At 42.0% G+C, this 12,778-nt stretch overlaps 2 protein-coding genes, 1 pseudogene and 1 gene segment (V, D, J or C); all 4 read left to right on the top strand.

Annotated features, from left to right (window-relative positions):
- LOC109684485 (immunoglobulin lambda-1 light chain-like) overlaps positions 1–7,136 on the top strand; it is a 524,269-nt gene extending 517,133 nt beyond the window's left edge. The window contains exons 3-4 of the mRNA XM_074060986.1: positions 5,334–5,369; positions 6,679–7,136. Of these exons, the coding sequence (XP_073917087.1) occupies positions 5,334–5,369; positions 6,679–6,998 (356 nt within the window). The 3' untranslated portion in view covers positions 6,999–7,136. The remainder of the gene's footprint in view (positions 1–5,333; positions 5,370–6,678) is intronic.
- LOC109700162 (immunoglobulin lambda-1 light chain-like) overlaps positions 1–12,778 on the top strand; it is a 310,825-nt gene that overhangs the window by 266,928 nt on the left and 31,119 nt on the right. The window lies entirely within an intron of this gene.
- LOC109700167 (immunoglobulin lambda variable 8-61-like) overlaps positions 1–12,778 on the top strand; it is a 356,654-nt gene that overhangs the window by 321,053 nt on the left and 22,823 nt on the right.
- LOC141418903 (immunoglobulin lambda constant 3-like) lies at positions 7,637–11,502 on the top strand (annotated as a pseudogene).

The raw sequence follows: 12,778 nt of genomic DNA, 5'->3' as shown, positions 1-12,778 counted from the left end.
GTGAGCCCACCAAAGTGCTGAGAGCAGGAAATTGCTAGTAGGCCCTTTAGCCAATGCTATGACCAAAGACCAGAGTTTGAAACTCTCTTCTTTAGAAGGGAACAGGGGGAAAGGAATAACTAGGTAGAGGTTGAATGACTATCCACTTATCAAGGAGTACTAGAAAGGACTGATAATGGAGCAACCAGTAACATTTCCAAGTCTATCATAATGCTTGTCAGCTAAATGAAGTAGCTGACATGCTATTCAGTAAGAAAATAGTTGTCACAATATCACTACAAGTTCAAAATCCTGTTGAATTTCGCATGATCACTTATGCAAAAAATGAGATGAGGCTCATACACACAGAAGAGCATCATGCATGATCTAATGGTTGTGATGTCAGGTTGTGGCCTAAGTGAATTCTAGCACAAGCCTGGGATCTGAAATATCAAGTGCCTAGACAACTAAAGTCAACCCTACTGATTACAGTGTGTCTAAGGTTAGTTAAAGCTAGAGCCTGGTCATAATCAGTCATTGGTCTTATCTGAAAAAAAAAAGGTGCTTCAGTATTGAAGTCAATGCTGGAGTATGGGTCAGATAATAAAAGATCAAGGAAGAATGACGATCAGTTGGAAACTGTAGTATGACCAGGTGTTCATGAAAAAAAAAGAGATACAAATGTACCAGCCCACACTCCATGTGTCCATGCCTATCAAGAGCATCTAATTCCTGGTGTGCAATTCAAACTCATATTAGCACATTCACTGATGCAGAAAAAGTCTGCTATCTGTGGCCCAAGTTTTGCCCAACTTTGTTAGTCCACAGTAGGCAGAGATTGTGGACACCATATACTCTAGACCATTAGGGACATCCCAGATTCCATCAGCAGAGCTCCTTTTGATCCAACCAGCTGAGGACAGCACCTTCAAGTCCAGAGAACTGTCTCATAAGCACAGACAAAAAAGAGATTACATGGAGCTTGAACCTATACACAACAATCCAAGCACAAGCCTTTCAGCTAGAGAAGAGATTAAACAATTTATGTCCTAAAATATCTGTCGACTTTAGTTAATGGAATGGAATCTGTGACCCAAAGGAATAGTGGAGGATCCCGGATACCCTCATTTCTGTGGCTTTCCTTTAGATAATCCCAAAGTCTATCCAATCCCAATCTACTACCCAGAAACAAATCTCCTCATCATTTTGGTATAAGTTTCTTTTCTACTGAGAAACGGGAACACATAAATCAAGAGACAGATAATTACTTATGGCCTCATTTTCTTATCAGCCAGCCTCCAATATCTAGGTCACCAGAGTTTTGGATCCAATCAACAGAGAATCTCTGGTCTTACACCATTAAAATATTTCTCCAGATATGATGTCTTACCATCTCTAAATGTTGAGGTTCTATCCTGAAAAGTAAGAAGTAAATATACTTAGAGTTCATATCAAGCCTAAAGACAAATCAAGGAAAATTCCTTCCATCAAATGTCCACAAATGTCATGAGTACACAGTATTTTTCAGGCTAGTGATATATTGGGTTGTTCATTACTCTGTAGAAATATGGAATGATGTTTGAAATTTTGATACCTATGTGTGTTCTCAACTGACAGAATCTATAGATCTGGTTTCCCAGATGAATCCCTTTGTTATTAGCCAGGCTGGAGATTAAGGAATTAAGCTGCTAATTCAATGACATTTAATGATTCTTATGCAGCCCACTTCCTCCCAAGTTGTCACTAACCTCTTCTCTCTACACTTCTATTTTTTTTTCAAAGTAGTTCTAGAGGATGGAAAGGAATAGTTGCCATTTTGGTGAAGACAGGCAGACCCATCTCAGAAAGTCACCATATACTGGCCACATTTCAATGAGGTCAATATTCTCCCATACAGGTTTTTGAAGGACCCTCAGGGCTGCCTCCAGCACAGTGGAAGCTGGAGATTGTGGGAGATTGCTGGTGGGTGGATGTGAGGGGATTTTGAATGTGGACTCTTTGGTAGAGGGAATAACTGGCCATCCTAGGTATATGAATCTTTACCCCTTGTCTCCTGTTCCCCCAAAGTTTAAAACAAATTTTGACTGTTTTTGTTCTTTTCCTGTGTCCTGACAATGCCTGAGGCCATGATTTCTCACTAGATTTTGACCAGAAAGTTGTAGGCTGCCTTTCCTCTTCAGACCCTCCTTCTTAATTAGGTTGTCAACAAAACAACTTCTCTTAAAATCCCAAAGACAAGGCATGGATCCCAGTGACCTACTAAGACTGACATGTCTATGTTCCTGTCTATCTGTCTTTCAGTTTGGGCATATTGGGTTCTGAAAAGTATTTTACTCTGTCCCCACCCTTTCATCTTGTATATATGCTGGGCTTAAAAGAGGTTAAATTGAGCACCATTTCATGGGGAACAGGAACACAGAGCAATGAAGGAGTGACAATGAGTAAATTTAGAAAGACCTACAACAAACAGAACAACAAAAGTACATGGCCAATAGATACTTGACCCTGGCCCCACAGAAGTGGAATTAGAGACCTGCCAAGTCACACTGAAGGGAGCACTGTGGATACTGTGGATAAGACTGTGTCCACTTCAGAGTGTTCCTAGCTCTCCAATACTCACCACATGCTCAGTGGCTGACACTGAACATACCCAGAAGGTGGCTCTTATACTCCAAGCTTTTCTGGTACTTCCCTCTGAATGTGATGAATGCACAATAAAATACTGATTATTTATCATAAATACTTCTGTACCTCATTTGTTTTTATTTCATATTTTCTATGACTTCAGTCCTCCTTTTGGGAAGGAGGGTATCCTGGCAGCCAGTGGAGCATAGGTTGCCACTGTGAGCACCTCTTGGGACATCGTGGTTGAAAGGGCTTTTCCTAACTAGTTTCACTTTCATCAAGTATACATTACCCTCATGAGCCCCAGTAGAGAAAACAGAATCCAACAGGGTCTCTCATTCTCCTCAATTATAATTACCTCAATAAAGACCCAATCACACCTCAACCAAGATTTGTAATCTCCTATTTATGTCTACTCAGGACTCTAGGCTGAAAGAGCAATACTGAGAAACAAGGGAAATTCTAATGGGAGATCATGTAATTAGCATATTGTCAAATCAACATGACCTGACAAGGTCTCAGCTGAATTTTCTATACTTGGGGGGACTGTGATCCAGAGCAGGAAGTTGTCCCTGCAGAATGGCACCTGGGATGCAGAACTTGCCAACAGCTGAATGGAAACGGATATAAAAAAACATAGTTGGTAGACTCTGAAATGAGATGAAGATAAATGAAGAATCCAGCTGTGGGGTGCTAGCAGGAAATTTCTAGCAGCCCCTTCAACCAAGGCCAAGTCAAGGATCAGAGGTTGAAATGCTATGTTCTTTATTGGGGAACAGAAAGGAAAGGAATGATCAAATGAAGGACCAAATGGCTATCCACTTATCAGGGACTTCTGTAAAGGACTGAGAGTGGAACAAACAGTGGCATTTTCAAATCTATCGCAATGCTCATCTGCTAAGTAATATGGATGACACGCAGTAAGAAAACAGTTATTATAATATCACTAACAAGAGCAGCATCCTTTTGGTTTTCCACAGCAACTTAGTGGTCCTCTTACTACTCCTCAGGACAAAGGTGTGCATGGTAACCTGTGCAAGGAAATAACATGAGACCAGTGCATACACAGGAGATCCATGGACAACCTGATTATTGTGTGTTCAGGTTGTGGTCCAGGCCAAAGCTAGCACAAGCCTGGGTACTGAAACATGATGGATCCTAATAGCTGTAGGCAACTGTAGACACTGTCTAAGGTTAGTTAAAGCTGGAGCCTGATCATAAACAGTCTTGGCATTTGTCTGAAAAAAAGCTGTGTCAGTGAAGCATTCAGCAGCACTCTGATAGTTGTTGAGGTTACAAAATGGAACTCAGATTGATGGTTACTGGACATCTATAGGCTGACCAGGTGCACAGAAAAACAGACTCAACTGTACCAGTCCCCAAATACACATGCTCACATCCTCTCATGTGTATCTGAATCCTGGTGTGAACCTCAGACTAATGTCAGACTCAGTTCCTGTCACAGGCAATTTCTGCCTTCAGTGGTCAAAGGCCTAATCAAATCTCTGTTTCCACAGAGGAAGAACATGTGAACACCATGATCTTTAGCTAATCACAGACATGAAAACTGCTCTCACAGAGCTCCTTGGCAGACCAACCATCCCAGCACAGCAGTTGTCAAGCCAGGGAGGTTTCTGAACAGTGGGATAGAGAGAAAAAATATATTGGAGCTTGAGTACAGTAACCAAAACAAACAGAAGCCGCTGAGATAGAAAATTTGGGAATTTATGTTCAACAACCTCTGTCCAACTCCATTTAATGGATGTGAATTCTGGAACCCAAAGGGCAGGGGACAACCCTTGAGCCTTTTGTCATTGGGTGTCCTTGGCGTGATCATAACATTCACCCCATCTCATTCTACTAACCAGAAACAAAACCTACTTATTCTTGGGCTTTAAGTTTTTTTTTAAAGAATTGGGAACAAAAACTCAAGAGAATGAAAATTACTAATATCCCTTTCCCTTATTAGCCAGCTTCAGAAACTCAGTTTACTAGTTGGATTTGATTCAATCACAACATAAATTTTCTCCCACCCACCAATAGAAGTTCTTTTTTTTCAGACAGCATGTATTACAATCTCTAAATGCTGAGTGACAATCCTGAAAAATAAGAAGTAAAAATATCTAGAAAGCCCCTCAAACTTAAAAAAATGTAGTGAGAAAATTTCCTACTTATGAGAAACTAGTAAGTTGCTATCAAATGTCTCCAAACATCAGTGCAGAGTGTTTTTTAGGCAGGTGTTTAGGGATTATTACTTTGTGTGTACAAAGATGGAATGATGTTTGAAATGTTGATACATAGGTGCATTGTTGACTTGTGGAATTTACAGATCTAAGTTCCAGCTCACACTCCCCCCACCCCCATTTACTAGAAAGGGGAAAGCTCAAGGAGCAGAAGTGGCAATCCTTTTATATGCTATGGTTCCCGTGGAGTCAACTGCTTCTTCAAGCTTTCACAGAGCATTTCTCTCTGCTTCTCTATTTCCTGTAAACTAGTTCATCCATAGATGAAGTAAAGGAACAACTCACATTTTGGGGGGCAATTTTCCACACAGGCAGACCTTTCAAAGAAAGTCACAATGCACTCGTAATCCCTCAGTGAGGTCACATTCTTGCCACGCAGGTTGCCCAGGACCATCAGGGCTGCCTCCAGAACCGCTGCAGTTGGGGACTGTGAAGACTGGTGGAGGGGAGAAGTGGGGTTTTTGCATGAGTCTGTGTCACAGTGTTGGGTATTCGGCGGAGGGACCAAGCTGACCGTCCTAGGTAAGTGAATCCTGTTCCCTTCTTTCCTGTTATTCCCAGGTTTGAGAAAAATGTTTTGATGTTTTTGTTCTTGTACTATGTCTTGTAGCTGCCTGGATACATTTAGTCTCCCTGGATCTTTATTTGGCAGACTGAATTCTTCCCTCCCTTTTGCAACACTTTTTGCTTGTCTCAGTTTGTCAGCAAAACCCCTTTCTCTTCTGACTCTACTGGCAGGAGACTGAAGCAAATGACTTTTTGTGACTCTACTCTCTGTTTCTGACTGTAATCTTTCTTTCTGGGCATATTGGTCTCTCTAATGTACACTGCTTTGTCCTCCTTCTTTAAGCTTAAGGTTATGTCTGTGTGCTAGGATTCCTAAGAGGTTAAATTGAGAGCCTGTCCTGGAGAATAGAGATACAGGACAAAGATGAAGTAACAATGCATTAATTTAGAAAGACCAAAAACAATCACAAGTAAGGCAGGGTGACCACACATCAGAGTGTCAGAGTAATTCCCATGGGCTTTTTGCACAGGAAAAAGGGTAGCAAAAAAGTGAGGAGGTAGAGTGGTCCCCAAGCTGCCATCTGCAATCATGGACAGGGAAGGAATCCAACCAAAGGCTCAGGACACTTTCAGTGGATAAGAGAAGAGAATGATCTGTAGAGATCAGAAGAGTGACTGAAAGAAATGGTGGGGCAAGGGGCTTCTCAATTCTCTAAAACACACACAGATCAGAAAGCACGCATTTTTGTGATCACTGACAACCAGGTGGCAAAGCAGAAACCTAGAGATCAGGCTTATGGAGAGGGTTCACAAACTGCTTTTGCTGAAGGAGAAGGATCAGGTAAGGAAGACTTTCGATGATGGGTAAAGGTAAGGACCACTTTGTAGCAGCTCATTAGAAGCACATTTGATATACACAGGCTCCTTTCATTACAACATAATGCACTAGTACACACAACAGAATTGGCCATAATAGGGTGCACACAAGAGGTATAAACAATAGAGGAAAGACAAATTGTAGATAGTCTGGAAATGATGTCCAGATGAGTGAAAGGTGTGAGGATCAGACATGTTTGTGAGAGGATAACATCCAGGAAGGTTCAAGGAGAGATGATGCTCTGTGTCCAGGCTCATAAATACATGGCACACAGGGAGAACTTGGAGGAGTTCCACAACCTAACTCTGCCTAGTAGGTGCTGACAGAAAAATGACTCTAAAATTGCCCAAATTGATCCCAATAACCCAAATCCTTCCTCACAGAACAGTTCAGTGGCTCCAAGGTGGACACCATGTCTCTAACTTACTCTTCATTCTCACAATGCAGGTCAGCCAACGGTTGCCCCTGCAGTCACTCTCTTCCCACCCTCTGCTGAGGAGCTCCAGACCAAAAAGGCCACACTGGTGTGTCTGATGAGTGACTTCTATCCCAGTGATGTGACTGTGGCCTGGAAGGCAGATGGAAATCCTGTCACTCAGGGTGTGGAGACCACCAAGTCTTCCAAACAGACCAACAGCAAGTATGTGGCCAGCAGCTACCTGACCGTTACACCGGACCAGTGGAAAAGTTTCAAAGCAGTCACCTGCCAGGTCACACATCAAGGGAAAACCGTGGAGAAGAGCGTGTCTGCTTCCGAGTGTTCCTAGGTACCCATCGCTAAACCCACTCTCAGGGACTGACACCGAAGGTCCCCAGAAGGTGCCCCATCTCCTATCCCTAGCACTCCAAGTCCTTCCCTCTGATCACAATAACTGCTCAATAAAATACTGATTGTCTATCAAAAATCCTACTCTGCTTCATTTTTAAAAATTTCATATTTAATATTCAATTTCTTTAGGCCTTCTTTGTACGTGATAGAGTATCCTGGCAGCAAGTGGAGCATAGGATGCTACTGTGAGCATTTCTTGGGACCTCATGTTGAAAGTGCTTTTCTTAACCAATTTTACTTATAGAACTATATGCTACCCTCATGAACCCACCATCAGGAAATCTCAATCTAACTGGTTCTCACATTTTCCTTCAGAATAATTACCTCAATAAAGACCCAATCATACCTCAACCAAGATCTGTAACCTCCCGTTTATGTCTACCCAGGGCTCTGGGGTGAAAGGGCACTGCTAAGGATCCAGGAGATTTCTAATCTGAAATCACCTCACTAGCAATCATCAAATCATAACTATTCCCAGGTCTCAGCTGAACTCTTTATAGTGGTGAGGACTGTGATCCATAGCGGGAATTATTCCTGCAGAACAGCACCTGGAATACAGCACTTGCCAACTGGCGCATGCAAAAGGACTTAAGAAATCAGAGTTGCCGGACACTGATGAGGTAATGATAAATGAACTTTTCTAGAGTGTCCAGAGGTAGGCTACTGCAGTAACTCTCTAGCAGCCACTCAAAAAGGGTCATGATCAATATCAGAGACTGAAATTCTGTGTTCTTTTGAGGGATCAGAAGGTAAAGGATTAAGCAGATGAAGGGTCATCAGTGACCCTCTTATCAGGGATTCCTGGAAAGGACTGACAAGGGAACAAATGGAACATTTCCAAGTGCACCACAATGCTCATCTGCTAGTAAAGTGGATGACATGTTTTGAAATAAGAAAATAATTATTGTAATGTCACCAACAAGTACAGAATCCTGTTTCTTTTCCCACGCAAATTCCTGGCCCTGTAATACTCCTCAGGACAAAGGTGTTCATGGTTACCTATACAAGGAAATGAGATGAAGCTCATGTATACAGAAGAGACCCAAGTGTGATCTGATGGGTGTGAGGTGGGGTTGTGGTTCAAGAGAATGTTAGCACAAGCCTGCCTATGAAACAGCAGATAATACATGGACTTGACACTGTATAGTATGTCTCAGTTTGGTTAAGGCTGGATCCTGATCATAAAGAGACTCCTCATTTTTTTGAAAAAAGAAACAAACAAAAAACAGTTATTGCAGTAAAGAATTCAGCACTAGTGTGTTGGTTGTTGAGGTTACAAAGTGGAAGTCAAATTGAGGTTTACAGGGAAACTGTAGACTGGCCAGGTGTTCAGAAATACACATTCAACTGTACCAATCCATCAATACAGATGCTTACATCCACTTATGTGTATCTAAATCCTGGTGTGCCTCATTCTAATACACAGGCATGTTGTGCCTTCCATTGTCCAAGATCTCTTCAACACTTTGTTTCCACAGTGTCCAGAACATGTGAACATCCTGATCTCTATCTGATCAGAGACATGAAAGCTGTCTCAACAGAGCTCCTCGGTGGAGCATGTGTCAAGCCTAGGATGTTACTCAACATTGCGGTAGACAAAAAGGAGACTATACTAGAGCTTGAGTAGGGCCACACCAATACAAATACAAGCCTGTGTACTAGAGAAAATTTGAGGAATTAATGTTCAAAAAAATCTCTATGAATCCATTTAATGGAGGCAAATCTGGGACCTGAAGGGGCGGAGGACACTAGTTACTTCTCATGACTCTCCTTGGTGTGTTTTAATATCCACTCCATGACAGTCGGCTAAATGGAAAGAAACCTGCTCATTCTTTTGCATTAAGACTATTTTTCTAAAAAGTATTATGAACAAAAAATCAAAAGATGGAAAATTACTAATCTCCCTATTTCCCTAGTCACCAGGTTCTGAAACTTAGTTTACCACTTGGACTTGGTACAATGACATCATAAAAACTCCTCCTATACACCACTAGAAGTTTTTTCAGGCATCTTATTTTCTATCTAAATGCTGAGTGACAATCCTGAAAAATAAGAAGTAAAAGTACCCAGAAAGCTCAACCAATCTTAAAAAAAATCCAAAAAATTTCCTTGCTTTGAGAAAATATTCACGTTGCCAGGAAATATCCAAAAATGTCACAGAACCACAGCGTTTTGTACGGAGTTGTTTGTATATTGTTATTTGTGTGTAAAAACATGAAAATGATGTTTGAATTTTTGATACCTAGGTTTGGTATTGACTTATGGAATATATAGATACAGGTGCCAAAACCACTCCCATAGTTCCAGGCCTGGAGGAAAATGAAGGAGCAGAGCTGGCAATCCTTTTACATGTCATGGTTCTCAAGGAGTAAACTGCCCCTCCAAGCTGTCATAGAACACTTCTGTCTGCTTCTCTACTTCCTACAAGGTAGTTCATCCATATAGATGATAGAAAGAAACAGTTGACATTTTGCTGGGACAATTTTCCAGACAGGCAGCCTCTTTTAAGAAAGTCACCATTCACTGACTATGGTTCAATGGGGTCACCTTGCCATGCACGTCGCACAGGACTATCAGGGGTGGCTGCAGCACAGCTGCAGTTGGGGACTGCGAGGGATTGTTGAAGGGGAGAAGTGAGGAGTTTTTGCATTAGTCTGTGTCATAGTGTGCTGTGTTCGGCGGAGGAACCAAGCTGACCGTCCTAGGTAAGTGAATCCTTTCCCCTTCTTTCCTGATGTCCCCCAGGTTTGAGAAAATTATTTGTTGTTTTTCTTCTTGTCCTGTGTCTTATAGCTGCTTGGGTACATTTAGTCTCCCCAGATCTTTATTTGCCACACTGAATTCTTCCCTCCCTCTTCAGATCTTTCCCGCTAACCTCAGTTTGTAAAAAAAACCTCTTTCTCTTCTGATTCCAAAGGCAGGGGTATGAAGCAAATACTATGACTCAACTTTCTGTTTTGCTGTCTGTTATCTTTCTGCACGGCATGTTGGTCTCTCTAACCTATACTGCTATGTCCTCCTCCTCCTTTCAGTTTATGTCTGTCCTCTTGGCTTCCTAAGAATTTAAATTGAGAGTTCATTTCATGGGGAACTGGGACAAAGGAAATTATGGAGTACTAATGTAAAAATTTAGAATGACCAAGTGCAATCACCACTGGGGCTGGGAAACCAATCATCAGAGTATCAGAGTGATTATCATTGGCTTTAGATCATTGGATCCAGGGTAAGAAAAAAGGGGATAGGAAGAGTGGTCCTCAAGCCAACTTTTGCAGCCATGGATAGGGAAGGCTACAAAACAGGGAGTCAGGATACTTCCCATGGTAAAGACAAGAGATCAGAAGGGTAATTGAAGGACATGTTAGAGCAGGAGTCCTCCTAATTCTCAGCACACACAGCTCAGAAAGCATGAATCTCTGAGATTTCTGATGAGAAAGTGGCAATGCAGAAATCCTAGAGATCAGGATTATGGAGAGGGCTCCCTAACCTGTTATTGCTGAAGGAGAAGGCACAATCCAGGAAGATCTATGCTATGATAAATAAAGGCAAATACCCCTATGAAGCAGCTCATCAGAAGCACATGTGGTATGTGCAGTCTCCTTAAGTTAAAAACTAATGCAGTAGTACAGATGTCAGAATTGGCCCTAGTAGGGAGCACATAAGAGTTACAGTCAATTCAGAGGGCAGACAAATTGTAGATATTCTGGAAATTATGTCCAGATGAGCAAAACATGTGAAAATCAGACACGTCTGTGAAAGAATAACATCCAGGAGAGATGATGTTCTGTGTCGTGGCTCATACATAAATTGTACACGATTTACTTGGAGGAGTTCCACAACCTAACTCTGCCTAGTAGGTGCTGACAGAAAAATGATGGTAAAAGGGCAACTTAGATCCCAATAACCCAAATCCTTCCTCACAGAACAGTTCAGTGGCTCCAAGGTGGACACCATGTCTCTAACTTACTCTTCATTCTCACAATGCAGGTCAGCCAACGGTTGCCCCTGCAGTCACTCTCTTCCCACCCTCTGCTGAGGAGCTCCAGACCAAAAAGGCCACACTGGTGTGTCTGATGAGTGACTTCTATCCCAGTGATGTGACTGTGGCCTGGAAGGCAGATGGAAATCCTGTCACTCAGGGTGTGGAGACCACCAAGTCTTCCAAACAGACCAACAGCAAATATGTGGCCAGCAGCTACCTGACCGTTACACCGGACCAGTGGAAAAGTTTCAAAGCAGTCACCTGCCAGGTCACACATCAAGGGAAAACCGTGGAGAAGAGCGTGTCTGCTTCCGAGTGTTCCTAGGTACCCATCGCTAAACCCACTCTCAGGGACTGACACCGAAGGTCCCCAGAAGGTGCCCCATCTCCTATCCCTAGCACTCCAAGTCCTTCCCTCTGATCACAATGACTGCTCAATAAAATACTGATTGTCTATCAAAAATCCTACTCTGCTTCATTTTTAAAAATTTCATATTTAATATTCAATTACTTTAGGCCTTCTTTGTAGGTGATAGAGTATCCTGGCAGCAAGTGGAGCATAGGATGCTACTGTGAGCATTTCTTGGGACCTCATGTTGAAAGTGCTTTTCTTAACCAATTTTACTTATAGAACTATATGCTACCCTCATGAACCCACCATCAGGAAATCTCAATCTAACTGGTTCTCACATTTTCCTTCAGAATAATTACCTCAATAAAGACCCAATCATACCTCAACCAAGATCTGTAACCTCCCGTTTATGTCTACCCAGGGCTCTGGGGTGAAAGGGCACTGCTAAGGATCCAGGAGATTTCTAATCTGAAATCACCTCACTAGCAATCATCAAATCATAACTATTCCCAGGTCTCAGCTGAACTCTTTATAGTGGTGAGGACTGTGATCCATAGCGGGAATTATTCCTGCAGAACAGCACCTGGAATACAGCACTTGCCAACTGGCGCATGCAAAAGGACTTAAGAGATGGCTAGAAATGAAGGGGTTCCAGTGAGCCCACCAAAGTGCTGAGAGCAGGAAATTGCTAGTAGGCCCTTTAGCCAATGCTATGACCAAAGACCAGAGTTTGAAACTCTCTTCTTTAGAAGGGAACAGGGGGAAAGGAATAACTAGGTAGACGTTGAATGACTATCCACTTATCAAGGAGTACTAGAAAGGACTGATAATGGAGCAACCAGTAACATTTCCAAGTCTATCATAATGCTTGTCAGCTAAATGAAGTAGCTGACATGCTATTCAGTAAGAAAATAGTTGTCACAATATCACTACAAGTTCAAAATCCTGTTGAATTTCGCATGATCACTTATGCAAAAAATGAGATGAGGCTCATACACACAGAAGAGCATCATGCATGATCTAATGGTTGTGATGTCAGGTTGTGGCCTAAGTGAATTCTAGCACAAGCCTGGGATCTGAAATATCAAGTGCCTAGACAACTAAAGTCAACCCTACTGATTACAGTGTGTCTAAGGTTAGTTAAAGCTAGAGCCTGGTCATAATCAGTCATTGGTCTTATCTGAAAAAAAAAAGGTGCTTCAGTATTGAAGTCAATGCTGGAGTATGGGTCAGATAATAAAAGATCAAGGAAGAATGACAATCAGTTGGAAACTGTAGTATGACCAGGTGTTCATGAAAAAAAAAGAGATACAAATGTACCAGCCCACACTCCATGTGTCCATGCCTATCAAGAGCATCTAATTCCTGGTGTGCAATTCAAACTCAT

Source organism: Castor canadensis, chromosome 18, assembly GCF_047511655.1.
Source record: "Castor canadensis chromosome 18, mCasCan1.hap1v2, whole genome shotgun sequence".
Lineage (NCBI taxonomy): Eukaryota > Metazoa > Chordata > Mammalia > Rodentia > Castoridae > Castor > Castor canadensis.
Note: the sequence above shows the minus strand (reverse complement) of the source record. Positions and strands in the feature narration are given on the sequence as shown.